This window comes from Microtus oregoni, unplaced genomic scaffold (assembly GCF_018167655.1).
Source record: "Microtus oregoni isolate MIOR12 unplaced genomic scaffold, Mior012 000021F_ref0000039, whole genome shotgun sequence".
NCBI classification, from domain to species: Eukaryota; Metazoa; Chordata; class Mammalia; order Rodentia; family Cricetidae; genus Microtus; species Microtus oregoni.
The window spans coordinates 14790109-14816478 of record NW_024543080.1 but is presented as its reverse complement, the minus strand read 5'-3'; the positions used below and the strand labels follow the sequence as shown (position 1 = coordinate 14816478).

The following is a 26370-nucleotide window of genomic DNA, read 5'->3' as shown; positions in this document are numbered from 1 at the left end:
TTCCCAGGAATAGAGTCCATCATGGTGCAGAGAGCATGAGAGCAGTAAGGAGAAGCGTGATGATAGGAGCCGAAAGTAGACTGACCATAGTTTTGTCCAGTGACAGGAAGCAGAAAGAGAGAATGGGAACATTGGGGACAGACTGTAATCCCAAAGGCGATCCCCAGTGAAGTGGACTTCTTCAAGCCAGCCTCTATCTCCTTAAGCTTTCATCAACTTCCCAAACAGTGTTACAGCCAGGGACCAAGTGATTAAATAAATGAACCTGTGGGGGACATTTTTCATTCAAACCATCAAAACCAGTAATTGATAACTTTAAAGGTTTGTGCATTAGCAACCTCCCAAATGTTTATATTTTCATTCAATAGAACTAATAATTGCACTAGTTGATATATATATATATCAACTAGTCATATATATATAGTCATATATATATATATATCATATATATAGTCATATATAGTCATATATATAGTCATATATATATATATCAACCAGTCATATATATATATATATATGACTGAATAATTAGCTATATTTAAACCATGCGAATAACCTTTTCAGGGGTCAAGGAGAAGAGCTGAAATAGTTTCCTCCCTTCCAATCTGCATACTTATTAAAGGGAGAACCATACTCCGGCTTCCCCGACACACACGAGCATGTTTGCACACGGAATATGAGTCACATTGCTTTTGTTTTACTGTGAGACACATCCAACTCAAATTAGCTAGAACTAAATTGGGGAAATTAATCTCTAAGATACTTTGGCTTCCACAGAATGGAGCTGACTTCTCAATTAAAATATTTATATGATGCTATTAAAGCTGTTTCAGTCTAGACCTAAATTTTGCTATTTCTTATTCTCTGTTTTTTAAAGACAGGATTCTGTATATCATGTCCGTGTGTGTGTGTGTGTGTGTGTGTGTGTGTGTGTGTGTGTGTGTGAATATACTGCATGAAAGGAATGTTCCTGTTCCCATGAGCCACAGCAGTCTCCAGCCATACCTCTACTCTGTGATATAAACCTGAGTGGCTAAATTTGAGAGATGGCTTTACAGTGATGCTGTGGATGAAATGCAGGGCCTCGTGCATACTAAACTACTGTCCCAAACGAGCAATACAGCTGCTGCGACCCCTGCAAACTGTTGAATAATGAATTAGTGTTGAGAGGGTTTGGATTTAGAGCCTCATGCAGCCTACACAAGCCTCTACCGCTCACCTGAATGCTCAGTCCTCTCCTAATTATTTAAACAGAGCAAGATTAACAAATGAAGGCAGTGTTTATGGCAGTATAAATTTTGCAAATATGTCCTTGGAGATATTTTCATTTCTTCTTTGCCTATTTCCTCAAATATGATTCTTCAAACCTTTTGATGAATAAGAATTACCATTTTAAATCCCACTAGAAGTAGTACGTGTGGCTTACTCGATGTTTGAAATACAAGAATGAGACTATAATATAATGAATTTCCCTATTACATTTCCATTTCTATTCAAGATTATCCATGAAAATATTTAAAATTTTCATTAAACAAAATGTACATCAATTCTACACAGCCCTTATCAAGACATCCATTAGATTGGATAGATTATTTTTTCTGGTTACATAATGGAAGCACATACCTTTAATCCCAGCAGGAGGATCTCTGTGTGTTCCAGGACAACCTAGTCTACAGAGTGAGTTCTAGAACAGTAAGGGCAACACAGGCAAATCCTGTCTTGAAAAACAAACAAAGTATTTGTTTAATCATAGAACAAGTTATTTGAATTTCACTTTATTTTATTTTTTTATTTCAGTGAGTTTTTTTAAAACTATGAAAACATGTGACTTTAAAGACATCAAAGCCATCCTTTTTGGTTAACGTTGGAATTCCATTCTATCAGTTTCCTTGTCTTCTTTAGATGTTTATCTAGCCCCATTCCAGATATAATACATTTTATGAACATTACATGGTGTGTGTTCCTTAGTTTCTATTTCTTTTATGTGTAGATTTTCCAATGTTTTTAAGTTTTATTTTTAGTTTTGGGTGATCACATGTGTGAGTGTGTGTATATGAGTGTGTGTACCTGTGTCTATGTGGTTTTATGTTGTGTGCTGGTGCCCGTAGGAGTTCAGAAGAGACTGTCAGGTATCACGGAGATGGAGTCACAGTCAGTTGTGAGTGCTTCCTAATGTGGGTGATAAAAACCCAACTCAGGTCCTCTTAACTTCTGAAAGCACTCTTAACTACTGAGCTATATAATGAACCCTGGATCTTTTTCAGTATTAAATCTTGTTTTTATTATATGAAGACAAGGTCTATTCATTTATTATTTTGCTATGGTATCACACTTTTTAATTTTAATAACGACTACTTTGAAATGCAGTGCTATTTTTTATATAAAAAAGAGAGAACCTCAGGTATAGACTGTTTGCCTAGAATGTGGAAGGCTCTAGGTTTGGTAATCAGCACAATGGGTAGAGGGAGAAGAAACTACTGTGGATGTAATTAAATCTACGTGATACATTTAATCATGTTTTCAATTATAATAATAAAATTGGCTAACGTTTTCAGAGACAAATATATACACCTATGAACAAAGGGAATAGCATGTAAGATAATAGATAGCCATAAAATAATGAAACTCTGAGGTTTTCACTACTGGAGAGAAGTAATATCAAGATCTTGTACCTCCAAATTGTTCTAATGATCTTTTCTACTCTTTGAGTGTATAGCTAAGTTCTAAGTTTTCCTAATTCCTTTGGTTGAGTCTGCCGGAATTAAAGTAGAATAGATCTGTCAGAAATGAACAGTTTGTACGGAGACCACATTTTTCAGCTTATAACTTTTTTTCTTTTGCAATAGGGAGTTGTCAAAATTTCACTACAGGCTATCTTATTCTATGCAATATTTTAAAATATCTTGAAAATGCCGGGTGGTGGTGGCGCACGCCTTTTTTTTTTTTTTTTTTTTTCGAGACAGGGTTTCTCTGTGGCTTTGGAGCCTGTCTCGAAAAACCAAAAAAAAAAAAAAAAAAAAAAAAAATATCTTGAAAAGAATAAGATAGCAAAATGTACTGTTATTATCATAGGAAAATGGCTATATTCTTTTATTTCTCTCTGTAGTGATGTGATTTTATGCTTGGGCCATTCTGATCATGTTTCTGTACGTTCCTGAATACAGTGAGTTGGCATTGAGTTTCTAAATTGAACTCTCTGCTGACACGGATCGATCCCAGTTAAGGAACATGCTGTCAGGTTCCAGAGACTGTCGCCCTGGCTGAGCCTAGCAGATCCACTGGATTGGTAAAAAAGGAAGTGGGTTTTTGACCTGACTGTAGGACAAGCAGTCATGCCCTTGAATCTCTTCTTTAAACCCAGTGTATGTACATGTATATTTACTCTTGTCAGAATAAGTCTATTCTTCCTTGAACTGAGTTGTTAAGCATTTAGGTAACATGACCCTAGCATCCAAACTTGTTGGTCCATTTCTACAGATGTTCCTTCTCCAATATTTGCAGACTCAGTAGCTCGCATGGAGTGTGGCTTGATGGGCACTACAAGAGGCTAATCCATGATAAGTAGCTTCTGACTTGAGATCTGTTCAGCATCTGTTCAGTTAAAACTAACCAACCTCTGGGCATGTGCGTGCACAGGAGGAGAAAGGATAACATTTTGTTGCTGTCTTTTTACAAACCTTGTTTCAGGTGCCTTTCATAGAATTCCTTATTCAAAATTTCAGCTGTTATTTGTTATGCCCAAATCCGTGGGTCCCCACAAAAGCCAACAAAGGAGACCGAGTCCCATATGTAAAAGCAAAGAGCCTTTATTTTAATCAAGTTTGCAAACTCCGTTCACTCCACAAGTCCAACATATTGGAATATGTGGAGTGCCCCAGCTCCATTAGAATTGGGTTTTTATAGTAGCAAAGGTGGAGGTGAGGGGGCTCTGAGGTTCAGGACCCCTGATTGGCTGACATTTGTCTAGGGGTGTCCGGGTGAAGTGCTGGCAGATGTTTCTATTTACAGTGCTTGAGGAATTTCCTTTGAATGGTCTGCTCTTGGGTGGGGGTCAGGTAATCTTGGCCTGCCAGGCCTTGTCTCAGGGTAAACTATTGAGACTCTAGGCTCCATTTAAATTTATCGATGGCTAGAGTCCAAGGTGATAATGGTTGCAGGAAGTAAAGAACTTCCTTTCTGCCCAGACTTAGATTATCATGGCTGGTCTTCACATTATTCTGAGGTATTTTCTGACCAGCAGGACTGAAAGTTCAACTTAACATGCTGTATTTTGTGCATTGTGCTAGGACTTCCTTTAGGGCAGAGCAGAGGACCAGGGAAGTACAAGGAGAAAGCTCCATGTTGGGACTCAGTGCTGTGCTTTTCTCCTTGATTATTAGCGTCTGTGACTGAGAAAGTGTGTAATTCCCTTTGAAGTAATGCTAATGCCACTTTCAAGTACCATAGCCCTTTACCCTAAATTCATAATTCCATTTTGTGTGTGTGTGTGTGTGTCATTAATTATTTTCAGTTCCATTAAATAGAGAAGAATGACCAAAGTACAGTGCTAATTTATGCCAGGTTTTCTTACAATGACAATATTTCAACCTCCTTAAACACATTTAGTTTTTTAGGAAAATCTGTGTTTATCATATTGTTCTGTATTTCATCTGGTAAAGACATTTTTTTAGAGCCGTATAAACAACCTCTTGTGGATAGTGCACAGACTCTGTATATATACACTTAATGTATATAAGTTGAGTTTTTACAGTGTTGAAATTATTCAAGTGAGTTTTAAGGTGGGAGAGAATAAATGAATTCTAGCATATGCTTTCAGATCTTATTTAGGGAGTGACATAGCTAATATGAAGATTATGTATAGTCCTCACTGATATGGCATTTTAACACTTCCTGTCAAGGGGATTTCCACAAAAGTAAGTAAAACTTATTCTAATGACTTTTAAAATTGCAACAAGGTTAAAATAATGTCCATTTAAGAAACCTGGAAATGGGCTTAGGGATTTAGCTCAGTAGAAGGGCACTTGCCTAGTAAACTCAAGGTCCTGGTATCAGTCCTCAGATTGGGGGGATGAGAGAGGTCTTAAAATACATAAATAGAAGTAAACATACTCATATATTTATTATTGCCATATATCATTTGGCAAAGTGTTTTTGAAAAATACATTAACAGCAATATCTTATAGATTTTCATAACAGAATGTAAATATAAAACCTATTTCACTTTTTACATCTTCTTGAAGTTTGATAGCTAAGCTGCATGTTGGCATATTGATAGGAGTTAAGTTTTGACAGTTGAACTGAATTATAAACAAAAATTTGAGTTGAAGAAATTTAAAACCTATGTTCTTTGTGTTGTATTTGTCATAAACAAAATACCATCAAGAGTCTTCACTCTTAATTTTTCTCATACATGAACCTATAGGCTTGGGTTGGGCATCAGCATTGGTGTACCCACCTACCATGTAATTTTTGATTTTTAATGCCTAGCAGGAAAATTTAATTAATTAATTAAGTGAGTAAGCAAAGGATCCAAAATGCTGCTGCCAAGCCAGATGATCTGAATTTGGTCCCCAGAATGCATATGATGGAAGGAGAAAACTGCTTCCCATAAATCACCTTCTGACCTCCACATGTTCACCATGGTGTAGATGCAATAACATACACACGCAAAAACATAAAATAGATTTTTTTATTGATTTTTATTGAGCTCTATTTTTTCTTTGCTTCCCCCTCTCCTCTCCAACCCTCCCCCAAGTTCTTCATGCTTCTAATTTACTCAGGAAAATTTGTCTTTTTCTACTTTCCATGTAGATTAGATCTATGTAAATCTCTCTTAAGTGCCCTCATTGTTACCTAAATTCTCTGGGATTGTGATTCGTAGGCTGGTTTTCTTCGCTTTATGTTTAAAAAACACTTATAAGTGAGTACATGTGATAATTGTCTTTCTGGGTCTGGGTTACCTCACTCAAAATGATGTTTTCTGGCTCCATCCATTTTCCTGCAAATTCAAGATGTCGTTATTTTTTTCTGCTGTGTAGTACTACATTGTGTAAATGTACTATGTTTTCCTTATCCCTTCATGGGTTGAGGGGCATCCAGGTATATTCTAGGTTCTGGCCATGACAAACAATGCTGCTCTGAACATAGTTGAGCACATGTCCTTGTGGCATGATTGAACATCCTTTGGATATATACTCAAAAGTGTACTGGGTCTTGAGGAAGATTGTTTCCTAATTTTCTGAGAAATCACCACACTGACATCCAAAGGGGCTGTACCAGCTTGCATTCACATCAGCAATGCAGAAGTCTTCCCTTTACCCCACAACCTCTCCAGCATAAGTTTTCATCATTGTTTTTGATCTTGGCCATTCTTACAGGTATAAGATGGAATCTCAGAGTTGATTTGATTTGCATATCTCTGATGACTAAGGATGTTGAACATTTCTTTAAGTTTGTTTAAGACATTTTAGATTCCTATGTTGAGAGTTCCCTGTTTCAGTCTGTACTCCAATTTTTATTGGATTATATGTTCTTTTGATGACCAATTTTTTGAGTTCCTTGTATATTTTGGAGATCAGACCTCTGTCTGATGTGAGGTTAGTGAAGATCTTTTCCCATTTTGTAGGCTGTCGTGTTGTCTTGTTGACCATGTCCTTTGCTTTATAGAAGCTTTTCAGTTTCAGGAGGTCCCATTTATTAATTGTTTCTCTTAGTGTTTGTGCTTCTGGGGTTATATTTAGGAAGTAGTCTCCTGTACCAATGTGTTCAAGTGTACTTCCCACTTTGTCTCCTATAATGTTCAGTGTGGCTGGCTTTATGTTGAAGTCTTTGATCCATTTGGACTCTAGTTTTTTGCATATGGGTATATTTTCATTCTTCTCCAATTGATATCCAGTTATGCCAGCAGCATTTGTTAAATATGCTTTGTTTTTTTCATTTGATATTTTTTGCTTCTTTGTCAAAAATCAGGTGTTTGAAGATGTGTGGATTAATATCTGGGTCTTCAATTTAGATCCATTGGTCCTCCTATCTGTTCTCATGCCAAAACCAGGCAGTTTTTACTACTGTAGCTCTGTAGTAGAGTTTGAAGTCAGGGATTGTGATGTCTCCAGAAGTTCTTTTATTGTTTTGGATATCCTGGGTTTTTTGCTTTTCCATATGAAGTTGAGTACCGTTCTTTCAAGGTCTGTAAAGAATTTTGCTGGGATTTTGCTGGGCATTGCATTGAATCTGTAGATTGCTTTTGCTAAGATTGCCATTTTTACTATGTTAATTCTACCTTCCCAAGAGCATGGGATATCTCTTCACTTTCTAGTGACCTCTTCAATTTTTTTCTTCAAAGATTTAAAGTTCTTTTCATACAAGTCTTCCACCTGTTTGCTTAGAGTTAGTCTGAGATATTTTATGCTATTTGTGGCTATTGTGAAGGGTGTTGATTCTCTGATTTCTTTCTTAGCCCTTTTATCATCTGTGTACAGGAGGACTACTGATTTTTTTTTTTTTAGTTAATGTTGTATCCTGCTACATTACTGAAAGAGTTTATGTGTTGTAGAAGTTCCTTGATAGAATTTTTGGGGTTGTTTATGTAAACTATCATATCATCAGCAAACAGTGAGAGTTTTACTTCTTCTTTTCTGATTTGTATCTCCTTGATCTCCTTTTAGTGTCTTCTTGCTCTAGTTAGGACCTCAAGAACTGTACTGAAAAAATATGGAGAGAGTAGACAATCTTGCCTTGTTCCTGATTTCAGTGGGATAGCTCGGAGTTTACGTTTAGTTTGGTGTTTGCTCTTGGCTTGTTGTATATTACTTCTATTATGTTTAGGTATGTTCCTTGTAGCCCTGCTCTTTCCAAGACCTTTATCATGAAGGGATGTTGTATTTTGTCGAAAGCTTTTTGGCATCTAATGCGATGATTATGTGGTTTTTATTTTTCAGTTTGTTTATATGGTGGATTACATTAACAGATTTTTGTATGTTGAACCATCCCTGCATTTATAAGATGAAGCCAACTTGGTCATGGTGGATGATGATTCTGATGTGTTCTTGGATTCAATTTGCCAGTATTTTATTAAGTATTTTTGGATCAATGTTCGTGAGTGAGATTGGTCTCTAATTCTCTTTCTTAGTAATATTTTTCTGTGGTTTGGGTATCAGAATAATTGTACCCTCATGAAAAGAGTTTGGCAATGTTCTTTTCTGTTTCTATAATTTGAGGAGTATTGGTATTAGTTTTTCTTTGAATTTTGTAGAATTCGGAGATGAAACCATCTGGTCCTGGACTTTTTTTGACAGGGAGACTTTTGATGACTGTTTTTATTTCTTCAGCAGTTAAAGATCTGTTTAATTTGCTTATCTGGTCTTGATTTAATTTTGGTAAGTAATATTTATCCAGAAAGTTGTCCATTTCCTTTAAGTTTTCCAATTTTGTGGAGTACAGGTTTGTGAAATATGATCTGATGATTTTCTGTATTTCCTCCATGTCTGTTGTTATGTCCCCCTCTTTTGTTAATTTGGATAGTCTCTCTCTCTGCCTTTTGATTAGTTTGGATAAAGGTTTGTCTATTCATAAAATAGATTTTCAAAACTGAATGAATTAAATTGAATTTCTAAATATTGCAAGAAAATTGGCAATGTACAACAAACAGACTTTGACCTGGAGAGCCCGTTAGAGCATCTGACTCATGGTTCTTCTACCAGCCTCAGCCACCCACCTGGGAGGCTCTTCATTTGTCACAGTGAGATGCATCATCATTTTGTACACAAAAATAACAATGAACATTTATAGAATACTTACTGTGACTCATACATGTATTTACTTGCTTCCGTTATTCTAGAAAATGCATTTGTCAACCAAAATCCATAATTTTAAATACCTTGGGTTGTGAGATTAAATGATTAGGATTTCCTCAAATAAATTCCTATACTTTTGTCAAGCAGATAGTGGCATGCATTAAATATCCAAGTGAATGAGAGAATAATAGAAAAATAATGAGGCCTCATGCATGATCTCCTGTTTCCTTCTTCACCATTCTTTGCTGAAATACAGGTATGCCCACTGTTGTAAACTCCACAATCAAACTGGTATAAAAATCACATTAGATAATTTAGAGACAACTTGCGATGTGAGAATGACTCATTCATTCCTGAAGAAAAAATCAAAAACATAAAATACACGTAATTATCACAGCCATAAGCAAAATAACTGCTATCTTTAAGATGAAAGATCTGATTATTAACTACAAAAGAACCTAACAAAATTTGAATCAGCAGCCAGTTTTGACTATACTTTAAGATCTGATAGTGCAAAATCTAAAGAGGAAGAGTCTGGCACACACATTTTTCTTGTCTCTGTTTTGTCCCTATAAAAATTACATTTGAGAAATAATTAAAATATTTTCATTGCTTAATATTCCTTTATTTGGTTTATTGGTGATATACTTAGGAATTAGCAGATTAAAAAATGTATGACACAACAACAAAATAAAGGCATGAGAAAGCATATTTTAAAAGATTAGTAAGCTTGAGGAAACACAATTATTGACTCTTTGTTTTATACTAGGCACCATTAATCTTCATATTTTCTGTTAATTCCTTTCTCATAATAAATCTGTGATGTGACCTGAGTTATATTTTAAAGAGGACAATTGTCTTTAAATTTACTTTCATACCAAATTTTATTTATCTATATTGCAACATCTCAAATCAATTTTGTTAACAGGCTTTCTATGTATTTTGTGTCATAAAGATAAAAGGATAAAAAGAAAGAGAAACAAAATGTCCCTAGTTTTAGGACACACTTTTCCCTCTATGTCATTGAGCACCAAAATTCATCAAAAACTATAAAGGGCTCCTTTCCATAGTTTCAACATTGGACTGATGGAGTATTGTTTATGCTAGAAGACTTTCATGTCTTGATAATGTTTAGATTTTATTTCACTGACAATCCATATTACATTCATTTTAATGTGTCTTTTAAAATGTAGGTTTCAGCATGATATTGTAAGAAATTAAAAGAATCCCTATGTAGTTTTGACAAAGATGCAAATAATAACACAGGTGTCATCATATGGTGTCTCGAATTTGTTTCAAAATATTCTCTGGTGGGGAAGAAAGACATCTTGAAAACAGATGTCTTAGGGCTGTGAAGAGACACCATGAATTCAGTAACTCTTATAAAGAAAAACATTTCCTTTGGGGTGACTTACAGTTTCAGGGGTTAAGTCCATTATCTTCATGGTGGGGCATGCAGGCAGACGTGGTGCTGGAGAAAGAATTAAGAGTTATTCATCTGGATCTGCTGGCGACGAGAGAAGAGAGAGGGACAGTGAGCCTGGATTGGACTTTTAAAACCTCCCCAGAGACCCACCTCTCCAACAAGGCCACACCTCCTAATCATTCTAAAGTAGTGCCACCCCCTAAAGACTAATTGCTCAAGTATATAAGCCTCTGCAGGTCATTCTTGTCCAAACCACCACAGAAAACAAATCATTAAAGGCCTTCAGTTGACCATTCCAGAAGCTGGATGTCAGGCATTCATTGTTGGCTAGTTTTTCAATGAATTTTTGAATGATTTATTGTTTGACAGCCATCTACTGGTGACAGGTCCACCTGGGCTCCCTTGCTTTTGTCCTACCTAGTCCTATGATTTTCATTTTCTTCCTGCTTTCTGTCTATATACATCACCACAAACTTTCTCTATACTACCACTACCCTTGGCTTAGACCTTTGCTCTAGATAATACCACCTGATCCCTATATGTCTAGAAATACTGAACTGTCCACCAGAGAAAAATCTATTAGTTACTTTTATAGTATCAGCGACATATGCTCTCAGTAAATAAAACATTTAGTTGTATCTCTGCTCCTTGACGTATTGCTAAATTCACAATTATATGTCCGATTAATAAGCTGCATGAAGAGGCTGGATTGGACATGATTTTGGTTACAAGCACCCATATCAGGAAACTCAGGACTACCTGTAAACCTGGTTCCAGGAGCTCTGAAGCTCTCTGGATTCTGCAGGCATCAGCACAGACATGGCACACATAACACATGCAGGCACACACTCTTACATATAAAGACAAATATTAAAACAAGTCTGTATAGTGAGTCGAAGGGGAGAAAAGAAATCAGAATCAGAAGGTATCAAATTGGCATCGTTAAGATCTCTTCTACGAGTTGCTTTTGATGGGTGCTACCCTTGTTACCTACAACTTTATCTTAACAATGCCCTATTTTATACTTAGAGTAGAATATGAAGAAAAGAAAAGAAGTTCTAAGTTTTCCCCAAACACAAAATACTCGTTGACTTTTGGTAGGTTTTAAATCTGGAATGAAGATCATTTTCAACAGGAATCAAGCACTTTAGTGAGAAAGTTAAGCTTCTTTCAGAGTTGTTTGAAAACATAAACTGAATGAAAATTACATATGCCAAATATGCCATTCTTAAATATTTTTGCTTGTGGAACTATTATTCTCACATCAAGTGTTTATTGAAGAAAAGCAAAGGAATATGACTTACACTAATGCTAAAACTTCTCAAAGCAAAAAAGAATAAAATCAAGGACTCTTGGAACAAAAATATTCTATATTTCATTCTAGTTAAATGGGAAATTGTGTGTGTGTGTGTGCGCGCGTGCGTGTGTGTATCCTGGGGAAATAATAAATTGAAATTTTAAAATTTAAGTAAATATATTAGCATAAAATTTATCAAAAGACAACAAATTATGAAACTTGTCTTAAATACTGTGCAAAAAATTAAGAAAAAACTGAGTTGAGAGGTAGTGTAAATGGAGAAACCATTGGGGACTTTGTAATGGTAAAGAATGATTTTACTTCAAAAGGAACATTCAGTCCATTTCCCAAATTATTTCTTTCTATATTTTATGTTTGCTTTTTTTTAAATCCGTGAGTCCATGGTGACAGTATTATTTTTATAATGTACATTTTGAATTGGCACAGAAAAAAACATCTCATACCAACCTTTTTGCTAGCATAAATTTTCATCATTAAATGCAGAGTGAAGTGTGGTCTTACTGCTAAGTGATCGAATGCTTACCTGGTACTAAGGTTTGATTGTGACATGTCACCCAAAGCCTGCCTGCTTTAATCTCACTCAATAACCTGAGCAAATTCTGGGAGGTGGTAGAACCATGAGATAGAAGAAAGTTAAGTGGCTGTGAGTTTATCAGAGAAGGTGAGAACACTGGCTCCTCAGCCCTTATCTCTCATTTCAAGGCAATAAGGAGGTGGACACAGTCCACCATTCCCTGTCTACCATAATCTGATGCTCTGTAACAGGCTCAAAAAGGAACCAAATGTCATGGGCTGATATTTCTGTGATGAAAATAAGCATTGATTCCTTATTAAAACAGTCACCTCAGTTATTTATTATAGCTAGAGAAAGGAGATTAACACAGCATTCAAGGCTCCGGGTTTGATTTTCCAACATACAGGCTGATTAATTCAATGAAATTGAATTAAATGAAATTTGAATCTTTAATTTTCTTTTAATCTTTTTTAAAATCTGTATTACAGTCTGTAGACATGTGGGGTCAGAGGACAGTTCTTTGGAGTTCTCTTTCGACGTTATCTGGGTTCCAGCATAGATGGTAGGTTTCCAGGCAGGGCGTTTTCACACTGAGACATCCTGCTCCCCCGCCTCTTTTTATCTTTTCTCATTTTTTCATCAAAGTCACTTCTCCAGTGCTTCAGATGCTGTCAGGACAGCTAAATTAGGTCTTCTCTTAGCATGCTGTGAAAAGTTAAAGCCTGTCTCTTCCCCACTTGAACTCCATGCACCCTATTCTAAGTTTTTCTTGTTACCCTTAACCCCTCGAACCCATAATACAGTTTATGTAATTATGTTTATTGCTTACATTTTCTCCTTCTGCTTAAGGATATGAATTAGCACTCACTTTATTGCGTGATAAATGCAAAACACTTTAAAATGTACCTGTGGCTGATGAATTATTAATGAAAGAATGAATCTGTAATTAAAATAGCTAAACATTGCTAAATACTTAACTTTGTACCAAACACTGTTCTAATTATTCCGTATTTACAGATTCATTTAATGTTCAGAATAACCTCCGAGGTCAGAGCCTTTACTAACTCATCATACAAATGAGGAGATTGGGGTCCTGGTACCTTGTTTGTTGACTTATTTACCTAGGGAGCAGCAGAATCTGCATGCTAACATAGGAACCCTGTGACCAGAAGTATGATCTTATCCCTTATCTGCCTCTACGTGAAGAAAACAAATACATATTTTCATAAAGAAATAGTTCCCTACCTCTGAGTGCCTCAACCCTTCCGAAAAGGCATGGCCCACACACCTAGAAAACAATGTCTTCCTGGACCAGGCTTCCCAGGTAGCAAAATTAGGATGCTGCAGGATCCTTTCTCGCTGTCTCTAGCATCACCCCGATGACAACCACTCGGACTTGCCATTTGAAAAACCCTTCAGCTTCTCCAGCTGTCAATCTCTTCATCCTAAAATGTGGGTTTGAGTTATAAGCTATTAAATGTCTTTTTCTTTCCGAATTCTACTGTTCTGTAAATGTCTTTCCTCGCTCAGATGTGCAAGTGAGGTATTGGAAAGCAGTGAGAGAGAGAGACAGAGAGAGAGAGAGAGAGAGAGAGAGAGAGAGAGGGCCTTTCCCTTACTGAAAGCTGGTCAATCCTTTCTATATTTGAACTCTAGTAGAAATTGCTTGGGGTTCTTCAATGAATAGAAATTAAATGAAACTTGAAAAGAGAAAAATAGTACTTTTTTAGAATTCACAGTAGCCTGTGGAAAAGTTTCGCTACAGCTCTGAGCTCTGTGGACCAGACTGCAAGATTTTGCATTTTTGGCATACCAAGCACAGAATAGCTTGGATTTTTATTTCAAAACATCTTATTCTTCTTTCTTATTTTTTAAGTTCCTGTTTACAAGAGTATCTTCTTGTACCCTCAGAGTGTGCATGGACTCCACAACTCCAGGTCCATATTTCCTATTTTATTTTTTTGACATTTTCTGAAGGGACTGCTTATTTTCTGGTTTCAGCCATTGTAAATGGAATTATTTCAAAATCTGGCCAGCCCTGAATTTACTGTTCTGTCATCTTAAAAGGAAATAAAACAAAACAAAATGTCACCATAGTGCAACAAATGCTTCCTTTCTGTGGAAAACAAAATGAGAGTATCTTTTGAAATCAGTCTAGCAGTTCCTCAGAAATATGTAGGTATGTCAGGAATTACTGTAAAATGCAGTAATCCACCTCCCAGGTAACTGTGTAAGAAGAATGCATGCAAAAGGATCAACCTGCAAGGTCCTAACGGCAGTGTTCATGATAGTCAGAATGGGAAAATAATCTGAAGTGCCCATCAAATGACGATTGCATAACACAAAATATGGAATGGATGTTAAATGATGAGAAAAAGGAATAAAGTAATGATTTATCCAACAACATAAATGAGTTTTGAATATGTGTGCTTAGTACAAAAGCTGATAACAAAGGGAGACATGTAGTTTCATTATAACAAGAGTCCAAAATAAGCAGATCTATAGAGAAAAAAATTAGTTGAGTGATTGCTTAGAGTACAGATAAATTGAGAAGAAATCAGAAGGGTGGGCCAAGGAAACTAAAGTTTCTATTTTTGTGGTGTGGAAATTGGTCTATAATTAATTACAGGGGTGAGTTATACAATTCTGTTAATACATTCTACTAAAATATTGAATTATGGATCTTGAGTAAACTTTATAGAACATGAATTAAATCTCAACATTTCATATTTATATAAACATGAAACACACACACACACACACACATATATATATATATGCATTTTAATTTATCATTTGACCTCAAGTATATTTGAATGAAAATGAATTTAGAAACTGATCTCTAATCTTTGCCAGAAGGAAAACTTTTTTCTATTTTTTTTTTTTTTTACTTAGGTTTTTTAGTTTGGGAAGTAACCTAACAAAAGACAGATTAAAGGCAGGTAACACAGATCTTTATTATTATTGAAATATATTTAAGACTTCTGTGTCCTTTTAACAAAGGCAGAGACTTTGACCTTCAAGACATGATTTGCTTTGGGCAACAGACTATGAAATGTGTGGGAGAATTAACTGAACTTTTGACTTAGTGAAATCTGATGTACAATCTCATTTTGATATAGATACTTCCACATTCCATGAAAATGGTCTGTCTTCTCCACTGGTACTTTAAATGGAAATGCATGCTTTGCTTTAGCTAGATAAGGAGATGGACAGAGTAGTATTCCACATGTATTGATTCTCAGGTATCTTTATCTTAAAATAATCATTGTCTTGGAAACACTGGCATGTTATGCAGCCTCCTCCTTATTTTTCTCAATGTGTCGTTTCTTCAGTAATATGCTGAAATTTGTATTGCGGAACTCATGGATTAACAAGATAATGAATCTTAGGTGTTTTGGTTCTAGACTTTTTACCTTCTCTTATTTTAGGGCTTTCTGACCATATACTGGCAGACATTATCTTCTTTAGAGGGACTGAATGCTTTCAGATTCTTTGGGTTTCCTACTGCTCAGGTACCACAGTTTCTATCAATGCAAAAATCTCTCTCTCTCTCTCTCCCTCTTTCCTTTCCTTAATAAGCAGTTGAGAACATCAGATTGGTATTCACAAAAATAAACAAACAAACAAACAAACAAACCCTCAAAACAGACTAGCACTTTTCTCCCTGAAGTTCTCATTGGTCTATAAGAGATAGCTCAGAAGGTAAACGTACTGACTATGTTTTCAATATTGTCACGTTTATTAACCGTTTTAACTGTATTTTTAAATAATTATTAAATTGTCCTTTTTCGAGATAGAGATTTTAACACAATTTATGCACATGGATACTTTGACTTTAGGTGTGTCTGTGTGCTCCATATGTGAAATGGCTGAGGCCGTAAGAGGATCTGGGATCCCCTGGAACTGGCGTTACCAACCATTGTCAGCTGCTGTACATTGCTGAGAATCAAACCCTGCCACTCTGGAAAAGCATTCGGTCCTTTTAAACACTGAGCCATCTCTCCGGACCTCTTGAAATAATTCTTAACGGAAAGGAGAGAGCGTTGTAGAGGCAGCTGTGACATTTCAAAGTGCAAGTTGTGCTCTCCATGCTCTGGTGAATCTTAGCCACACACAAGTGAAAAGACACTGTATTTCTGTGTATCTTTGTGGAGATAAATATGTCACTGCCGCTGATCCAAAGGGCAATAAAAATCAATTCAGATTACATGATTAATGCTAACAAATTGGCCAGCCTCCCTCATCTTCATTTCTAGTATCCGTTCTCCAAGTCCAAACTCTCAGTTAGCTGATCAGTACTTCTTTCTCATTTCCACCTTTCTGTGACTGTTGTTCCCAGCCAGGATGGCTTTTCTTGACACATGCCATCTTGCAGTTTACTAGATTTCTCCCGGGAGAGGGAAAGAATGTGATGGCAAACCTGCCTGTGATAGCCCTTGTCTCAGGGTCCATAGGTGTTCCGTGTAGTCTTCTGGGCTAATAGGTCCAGAAGAGAATCAAATTATGAGCTACCTATTTTTTGTCATGCTAAATATAAGAATGACAGTTACAAAGATTCAGTCTTTCTAAAATCAGTTCATGGTTTCCAAGGTTTTAGTGAACTGAGACTTTCTTTGAGGAAAGATTGAATTAAAACATTACATTTTGATCCAAACGCTTCTAGCCTTGCAGGTTCGTCACAAAGTTGCCTAATTCTTTATGGTTTTTTGTTTTGTTTTTAAAACATGTACACATGCATGCTGCATATAGTCTGCATAGTGATGGCTGTTTTCATGTGGCTGCCTGTTAGCTATTATCCAATATGGTAATCAAGTATGGTCCAATAACAGACGTGAAATCAATATTACTTCATACAGTGAGATTATTGGGGGTAAATACCAAGTAAATGATATATTACTGTTATTTGCAAGAATTAGACTTTGAAACAGACTCATCCTTTAATGATACAGGGTTTTAAGAAACAAAAAAGATTGCTAGAGTCAACTGAGCAGTGTATCTGAACAGGTAGTTTTCTAGGTTAGCTAGTCTGAACTTTTTAATAAACCATATGAAGCCCAGACTGGTAACTGCACAACTGGCAATATATTCCCTTTATAATGGTGCTTTAAGTATTCCACTGGAACAGGGCCAGTGGATTTGCAATATTCTTAGTTACCATTCTGAGGAACGGTGGACCTTACATCAGCTCCAGCATCACTACTGTTAGTGGCAAAAATACTGTGAGCAACAGCAGCTCGTATCAACAGGGAGCCATATTAATTATTTGAAATGTGCCTCGTAAGAGGAATCAGTGGCGTTTATTACAAGCCGAATATTACTTGAAACGGGAAGGTTACTCTGTTATCATAATCTATGTATCATTAACTTTCCTTGTTTAGGAAAAGAGATTAACAACCCTGTAAATTGCCATAGTAAATGCGTAAAGTATAACTACGTATTCCCATGTACAAAGAGAGTGGTGGCTTCTCCACCTCTGCCCAAATCTTCTTTGTATGAAGTAGCTTCAGAAAACGAAATGACTCGGTAATTACTCGTTCTTTCTTCAGAATCCTAATGGCTTCTTGGATCATCAGTAAAAATGATAGCTACTTTGAGCATCGTAATTTTTCTTTAATTTACGTCAGTCTTCTTTTTTGTGTTTCTTGATGGGTTGATGGGGGACATAATTGCACTATGTTGCCAAGACTAGGCAACTGAACTTTTTTAAAAAAATGATTATTTTAGTTTTTAAATCAACATTTGTATTTTTTATTTATTAGAAAAAGTATGTTAAAAGGAAATATGTGAGGGTGGAGAATGCTTTCCAAGAACAGAAAAAGAACCTACCTTCTTGCTATTTGAATTCTGGCTAGTTCTTCCTTTTCTATCAAGTTACAACCAGCGGATTAAAATAGATTTCCCTTCCAACTATGGAAGAAATGCCTTAAGGAAAAACATGTTTGTCAGGGTTCCAACACCCTAAGTGCCATCCAGATATTACTTGTACATGGAGTATTAGTTTGAAAATTGTTTAACACTGATGGACAGTGAAATTAGTGCAGCTGACAGTGCCAACAATACTGGAGCCAGAAGACAGAGCACTGAAAGTCTCTTTATTCTTAATAACTTTAAAGTATTCAGATAGACATATTTATGTTTCTGAGGTTTTTATTTTTTTCTTAACACCCAGTTTACAGATCCACAATCATCTACAATTTCAATAAAAAGCAAATTAAAAATTAAACACACGCATGCCACAAACACACACACACACATAGTCCCCAGCACTTGGTAAATACATGTAAGTCATTCCTGACTACATTGCAGTTTTAAAAGTCAGCCTGGGTCTCACAAGAGCTTGTCTGGGATAAAGAGACAGAGAGATAGAGAGAGAGAGAGAGAGAGAGAGAGAAACAGAGACAGAGAAAGAAAGAAAAGGAAGAGGGAGGGCAACCCGTAAAGAAGAATATAAATCATTTTAAAAGATCTATACATCTATCTTGGTTAGAAAGAAGAATCAATTTAATTGGGTGAGGTTGGGTTTATGTTTAAGAAAATTGTTTTATAATCTACAGTGGCTATTTTTTTCTGTGTGAAATAAACAATGATAGAAAATCCTAAACTTTTTAAAATAAAAGACAGCTATAATGTGTATTTTTGTATTATTTATTTGTGTTTCTGCATGCACATGTGCGTGTGCGTGAACTTTCAGGCCATTAGTCATAAAGCTAGAAGTTGAGGACAGCTTGTTGGGGTCATCTCTCTCCTTCCATAATAATGGCCTAGGGATCCATAACAGGTTCCTTTCCCCACCGAGCCATATCATGGTTCCTACGATGTCTTAATATTTCCTTTTGTGTTCACAGGGCCAGTGCATCATGGACAAGTTTCCTACATCTCGCCACCTATTCACCTTGACTCTGACCTAGAACGACCCCCTGTTAGAGGTAAGTTTTCTTGATTAAGGGAGAAGAACCAGTATTCAGTGCGGAGTAAGGGTAATTAATGAAACTGGAGGTTGTTATAACATACATTTTTCGTACAGTACCTGTTTAGAAATGAAGAAAACTAATGTGTGAATAACAACTCAGAAAATCTAACTTACTAAAAAGGTATGATATATTGTTTAAAGAGATAGATGAATCAATCGATTCAAAAACTAGGTACCTGGAGGCATTTAAATAGAGGGCTGTTTGAATCCCTGTTGTATGTGGAGACTTTTCTCTGTCCCGCCAGTCCTGCTGGATTCGTTTCTCTCCAGCTCACTGGTCCTACAGTAAATTATAAAATAATCATTTGAAGGCTTAATATTAATTACAAACTATTTTGCCTATTATCTCAGGTTTCTTTGTGGCTAACTCTACATATTAATCAACCCATTACTAATAATCGTGTATCGCCATGTACCCCATGCCTTACTTGTTGTACTCTGACAGCTTATTTCTCCGATGGCTGCTGGCTTCTCCCTGACTCTGCTTTCTTTCTCTCTGTCTCTCTACTTGGATTTCTCACCTCGCTATCTTCTGCCCTGCATTAGGCCAAAGCAGCTTCCTTACTAACCAATGGTAATAAAACATATTCACACCATACAGAAGGGAATCCCACATCACCTATTTAGAATGAAAGGTCACCAGATTATTGCTCGGATTTATCTTTCTATCATCAAATGTTTTTATTAGTGAATTCTTGTTTGCAATGTTATAATCAAAGTCACAGTGAAAGAAATTTTCCTTGGAAATTCGTATTTTTTATGAAAAATTTTCAAAGTCTTTGAAATGTCTGTATTATTATTGATTTATAAAATCATGTAGATTAAAACGGTTTTCCCTGGATGCCAAGAAAACTCATTTGAAAATATTTTTCAATAAAATAAATAAAAAGTGAAAGATAACATTAGTTAGCTTAATATGTAAATATAGAATTCATTTTCTGTTTTTTTTAAAGAAACAAAAATTTTTTTTCTGTTTTTGTTTAAAGAAACAAAAAAAATTTTTCTAGTCCCTACTCTTCAAAATATTTCATTGTGTACAAACATAATGTTCCACAGTCATATCTTCCAGTTTTACAGCTAACAACTATGCCAGGGTTAATATTTTGGTTTTAAGTATATGGTGTTTTTTTGTATCAAAATCATCAAAGGCTTAACAAAAACCAGTAGGTATGAGTTTTTTAAGGTTGTCTTCTGTTTGAGCAGTTCCTTCTGGCAGTCCCTTATCTCCTGTGCATCATGTAGAATTCTGTTGGATAGGAGGGCTGCACTTTCCCACCTGTCTGGCAGTGTCCCTTGACCTACAAAGAGGCATTCCATGCACAATCACCCCATGATTCCCCAGGTTATTTCCCCTAAGACATTGTATTTGATTGGCCAGTGGGCATGCTTTCCTCCCCTATCTTTGTGCTCCTGGAGGACAGAGTGTTGTAATTATTGTTTCCGAGCCACTGGGCTGAGCTTAGTACGCAGTTGAAAGCACTCCAGTGATTTCTGTTGAAGTGACCAACAGTGAAAAGCAATAGAGTAAACACTTCTGAAAATACTTTTCTGTTTTACAAGAGACCAAGTTCCAGGGTACATAAGGGACTCCCGTGGAGAAAAAGCACAATGAACCAACACAGAAACTATGAGTTGTTTTTGTCGTTTTTAAGAGAACGTGCTGGAAGGGAAGATTAGAATGATGAAATATGACAGCTTTTAAAGAATTCCATATTCTGTACCATAAGGTTTGTAATTTGTCCTGGGGAAAGGTTCTTTTGGGGTGTTTCCTCCCAAATGAAGGATGTATCATATTATCAGTTCTGGCTGGAAACAAAGATACCCTCTCTGGCATTAGGGTAGATGATAAGGTGATTGGGGAAGAGGTTGGCAAAGGAAGGCAACTCCCCTAGTTAAGATGAAAGAAGATGGTGTGCTTCACTGGCATTATGCCAGCAGTGATGAGAGGACCTGAAACATAGCGGAGGTGTGGTATCTGGATGACTGGCACACGGATGGAGCTAAAGCACCTCTGAGATTGCTGTGTTGACTGACGGCTCATGTAGCTTGAGTGTTTGTACCCTTTCCAGATTTTATGTTGAAATTTAACCCTCAGTGCAGCAGTTCTAAGGGAGGCCCTCTGCGCTCACAGGTGTGGGTGTTAGCATCAAAAGGGAAGAGACTGTTCAGGTGCCCAGTTGCTTTGTCGTGCTCCTACTGTGAAGTGTGAGAGTGATCATCTTAGAGAGGGAGAACAAAATTCTCCTGAGTCGGAAAGCCTCTTGGATTCCCGAGCTTCTGAAATTGGAGGAAAATATATTTATCTTCTTTTTAAAATTACCCAGTTTGTCAGAGTCCAGGCTCAATGGGTTCATACGTTCCAGGGTAGGGGTGTGTGGATTAGAAATATTAGGCAGAAAAAACAGGGATGCAAAAGAAAAAGACAGAGACACAGAGCAGAGTCGGGAGAAGAACCCAGTGAATACTGAATTTGTTCATGTTTATTTCCCATATGCTTTATATACCCCAATCCAAAAGGGGCCAGGGGTGGGGGAAGCCAAAAACTGCATTACATTGATTACAAAGAACAAATAGAGCAATTACCTCTTCAATATCTGAAGCTTCAAGTAACTATATCCTGCATTAAGTATTCTGTTGTTTAGGCAGAACATACATCGACCACACCTTAGGAAAGGCATCCTATAGGCAACCACACCCTGGATCAAACCTCCTGTCATATAATTGAAGGAGCAGGAATAGGTTTGTACTCTCTGACCTTTGATCAAGGTGAATCGGATCCACACCCATGGGCTCTAAAACCAGTGTCAAATATTTTGATATGGTAACACAGAGTGATTGATATGCCTACTGATAATGACAAAATATCGCATGAAGAATAGGCATGAGTTTGAATTGATACATTGATTTATACATGATAATTATTCAAATACTGTTCTTTCCAAGACTGAAGAACTGTTTATACAAGTTGAGTACTTTATCATACTCCCATTATTTAGATGTGATCCCTGTATAATTTGAGAAAGAGCATTTGCAAGTCATAGCTGGGCTGGATGGTGGTGGTGCATGCCTTTAATTTCAGCACACCTGAGGAAGAAGCAAGCGAATCTCTGTGAGTACAAGACCAACCTGGTCTGCACAGGTAGTTTCAGGATGGTGAAGGCTACAGAGAGAAACCCTGATTAGAAAAAATAAAACGAAACAAAAGCACAAAAAAGTCATGACTGGATGGGCATGGTGGCACATGCCTTTAATCCCAGCCCTCAGAAAGCAGAGGCAAATGCATCTCTGTGAGTTTCCTGGTGTAGGAAGTTTCTGGACAGCCAGGGCTACACAGGAAAACCTTGTGCTGAAAATCAAAAGGCATGACTGAAATGAAAAAAGAATATACTCCAAAACCTTATAAATCTAGACAGCAGACATACTATCACTTTGAGAGTTGGTTGACTAGACTTTGTGCTGATGTGGTTAAATGCTCAGTTGTCAGCAGTCCGGCTGGTTTTGTCAGGGCATAGGTCAAACATGTTTTAACAAATGCCTTGCTGTCATTAGGAAGTGACCTAATGCCTCTCCTGATGCTCTTCAATCTGGTCCAGCACCTTTGCTGTCGTGGCAGAATGGGGCCCCAGTAATAGGAAGCCTAGCTTGAGGTTGAGCCACTACTTAAGTCAGGTTTGCCTAGTGTCTCATTTGTCATAGCAAGTCACATAGCCCACCTCAGACTTCAGAGAGCAGAAGTCAATTACGTCTTATCATGGAGGAGTTACAGTTCAAAGAAACCTGGATACATGAAGAAAAGGAGTGTGAGAAAATTGAAAAAGAAAACATATGAAAATAAAATGAATTCAGAAAGGCTCTAAAAATGTTTGATTTGGAGGTTTGGGGCCCTTTTGATTTGCGTGTTCTCAACCGCCTCACAGACCTGAAGGTGGAATTTAAAGTGTCTGTGAATAGTGAGGACATGGAGCAGTGTCCAGCGTTTGGTGAACCCTGCATAATATATAGCTGTTACTGCTGTTTGAGTTCAGTGCAATGCCATGATACTAGGCTAGTCTGGCAGGGTTATTAGAATGAAAAAAATACATATTAAGCACTTGCCTCATACCAGACCTTGAGAAATTCTCAGGAAGGTAGGTAGCCATTGTTAAGACCTGGATTTCAAGCCGGGCGGTGGTGGCACACGCCTTTAATCCCAGCACTCGGGAGGCAGAGGCAGGTGGATCTCTGTAAGTTTGAGGCCAGCCTGGTCTACAAGAGCTAGTTCCAGGACAAGAACCAAAAGCTACGGAGAAACCCTGTCTCAAAAATAAAAAAAAAAAAAAAAAGACCTGGATTTCAAATGACATCTCCTCTCTATTGATGGGTGCTTTTGAGCTGGTAAAGACTGAATGATGGTCTCCCACAGTTAACCAATCCTTAATCCTTACCCCAGACAGTATAGAGATTTTATTTTTATATAACTTTTTAAAAGAACACCAACTTTAAAGTCAAAGTATCCATACCCATGAATCTTCTTCATCACAGTTGCCTACACAGGACCCACATAAAGATGACATCAGTAGACATGCAACATGGAGGGGAACTGCCCTCAGAGAATGACTGTCTTCATGGGTCCTCATGCTCCAACATGAATTGACCCACAGACCCTTTATTTGCGTTTATAGTCGCTGCTTCGTGTGAAACAACTTTTGTTTGTTTGACTAAGAAGGAACAGTTAGGGGCTGCAGAGGTGATTCCGGGCTAAAGCCCTGGCCTCACAGCTGTAAAGATGAGGAATATCCCCAGAACCCACTCAAAGGCCTGGTAGGTAGGGTGATGTGCATGTAATTCCATTGCTAGAAGGCAGTGATGGGGGATCTGTAGAATGACCTGGTTAACTCAGCTAGTCAGACCAGGAGCTTGGTTTCAATTCAGAGACTCTGCTTCAGGAAATAAGAGAGAGTGGGATTGGGAACAATGTCCAATGTCAAACTCCAGCCTCTGCACAGATGCACAAAATACATACCTGTATACAGATGCATACACATATACAACACAAAGAATTAAAGAGACAGTGTCATTAGATAGGATTTTTATCAAAATCCTATTACCCAAAAAGCTTGTACATTTTCAAAGACTAGCTAACATTTCATTCAAAGGCAGATATTAAAATTGACACCGAGAAGGCATAAAAGTATCCATTACTTTCCAGAGTCAAAATGTTTTCGCTCAGCTATCAGACATTATATTCACTGACCATTTTTTAAATACATGTTGTATTTATATTGATTTTATGCACATTCAAATTACACGCACGCGTTTCTCCCCATATTCATATCCATATATTTGTTGAGAAAGACAACAGAAGAGGAAAGGAGAACATTTCTATTGCATGTTATAGATGTTTTTTTGACTATAGATGGCAAGTTAGACTTTTGAATATGTAGAATTCTATTTACCACATTTTAATGAGATTATGTGACAATTTATTTTGAACTATAGATAAACTAAGACTGGCTAGTCAGTTAGAAACTATCTTTTTTTTTTCTTTTTGAGTTTTCAAGACAGGGTTTCTCTCTATACCAGCCCTAGCTGTCCTGGAATTTGCTTTGTAGACCACACTGGCCTGAAATTAGCAGAGATCCGCCTGCCTCTGCCTGGAGTGCTGGGACTAAAGGTGTATGCCACCATACCTGGCATGAAAAACTATCTCTTGATGTTCCCTTTACTATTCTCTTTCTGTTCCTTGCAGGATCTGTCTCCCAGTTTAATATACAAAAGAATAAATTAGGGACTGCTTATTGTTTTAGATATTATTTTTTTTTTGTATTTTATGCAATTGACTATATTCTTGTAACAAACCATAGTTAATTTTCTGATGTTTACCAATATAATAATATAAATAAAAACATTTAAAATGTTCTAGTATAACTCACAATATTAACCGGGGAAGCTTTTTTCCCACCCAACACACAGTCACACAAACATACACATATTCATTCACACAAATAAAACAAAGTAGATCGCCTAAAAAGAAAACCCTATGTTTTAAACTTTTCTTTGTTTATGTGTCCATATTGTAAACATATATGTGCAACTACATCTGCTTTACATTGCCCTGCCTCTCTACATTCTGGTTTACAGATGCCTAACTTTGGGTTTGACCCATAGGTTCTAAACATCTATACGGGGCACTATCAATTTTTTGAGACTGTATTTTATGGTATTCCTCTGCTTGTTTTTCAGATGTTTCTTTTTGATTCTGTGCAGTTGAATTATGTTCATTATGCTCTCAGGAGCCCAAAGCAAAATAGTGCAACAACTTACAAAACACTCTCCAGTAAAATGTTGTACTCTCCGTGGCTGTAAAGTGGCCATTGAATATAAATTCAGTGACACTTACCCACTAATGAGTAAACTTGAGAGTTTCTGTTCTTGAAGTCTAATGTGACCATGCATGGCATTTGGTCACATAATTTATGTCTGCAATGACTTTATGTGCATTCTTCAATTTACAGATTTTTATTACTGAATAGGGGTGTAAATTCCTGTAGTTTACTAGTGCATTAATGTCACAATACATTACAAGGTAATTAACCAGAGATGCCACTATAAATAGAAAAAATAGTCACAGCCTTCACTATAAACTACTTAATAAAAATAAGCTCCTGAATCAGCATTCACATTACAGTAATTTTTCTTGACATACGTCTCATTAATCAGGACTTCTAAAAAACATAGCTTTGTCTAGAAGCACTATTGTTTTTAATCCTTTCATTATTAAAACATTTGTTACAATTAGTAGTCAGTTCAGTGGAATGCATTATATATTTCTGCACAGAAAATAAGTGCATGCCTTTGAGACACATTCCCCAACTTTATACAATTAAAAAGAGAAAGAAATACTGTCATGGTCACATTGTGGCAGATTTGTAAATGTAGTTCCCAGGAGGATTCATTAAGACTTGCAGTTCTTGGACCGAAACAGTTCAATGCGCTAGAGGACCCGGGTTCCACGGGTTCCATCCCCCAGCTCACATGGCCGCTCAAAGCTCCAGTTCAAGGCCTAGGATGACCTCTTCTGGTCTCCACAATCCGTCTTCTACCTTTATTTTGCCTCCTAACTCCTCAGAATATGTCCTTGTGACAGGGAGCGTTATCCAGGCAAGGAGATTGTGTGAGGATGAGCAGATGCCCGCCCTAGTCGGGATCCGGAGCGGATGCCTATGTTATCAGAGATCCAAGTATACTAGTCAGGATGCATTCTTCAGTTGGTCCTTTGTTTTCAAGTTTCGTTGATCTTTCGTTCTATCCAGTTTGGTGACAACCTTAGTAGGGAGTGCAAAAAGTAAAACAAAAAGTTAGCATGCC

General features: G+C 36.9%; 1 protein-coding gene across 27 annotated transcripts in view; it reads left to right on the top strand.

Moving 5' to 3' along the window:
• Adgrl3 (adhesion G protein-coupled receptor L3) overlaps positions 1-26370 on the top strand; it is a 752737-nt gene that overhangs the window by 486893 nt on the left and 239474 nt on the right. For all 27 annotated transcript variants that reach the window (XM_041671395.1, XM_041671374.1, XM_041671372.1 and 24 more), the window contains one exon: positions 18899-18979. In XM_041671395.1, coding sequence (XP_041527329.1) covers positions 18899-18979 — 81 coding nt within the window. The remainder of the gene's footprint in view (positions 1-18898; positions 18980-26370) is intronic.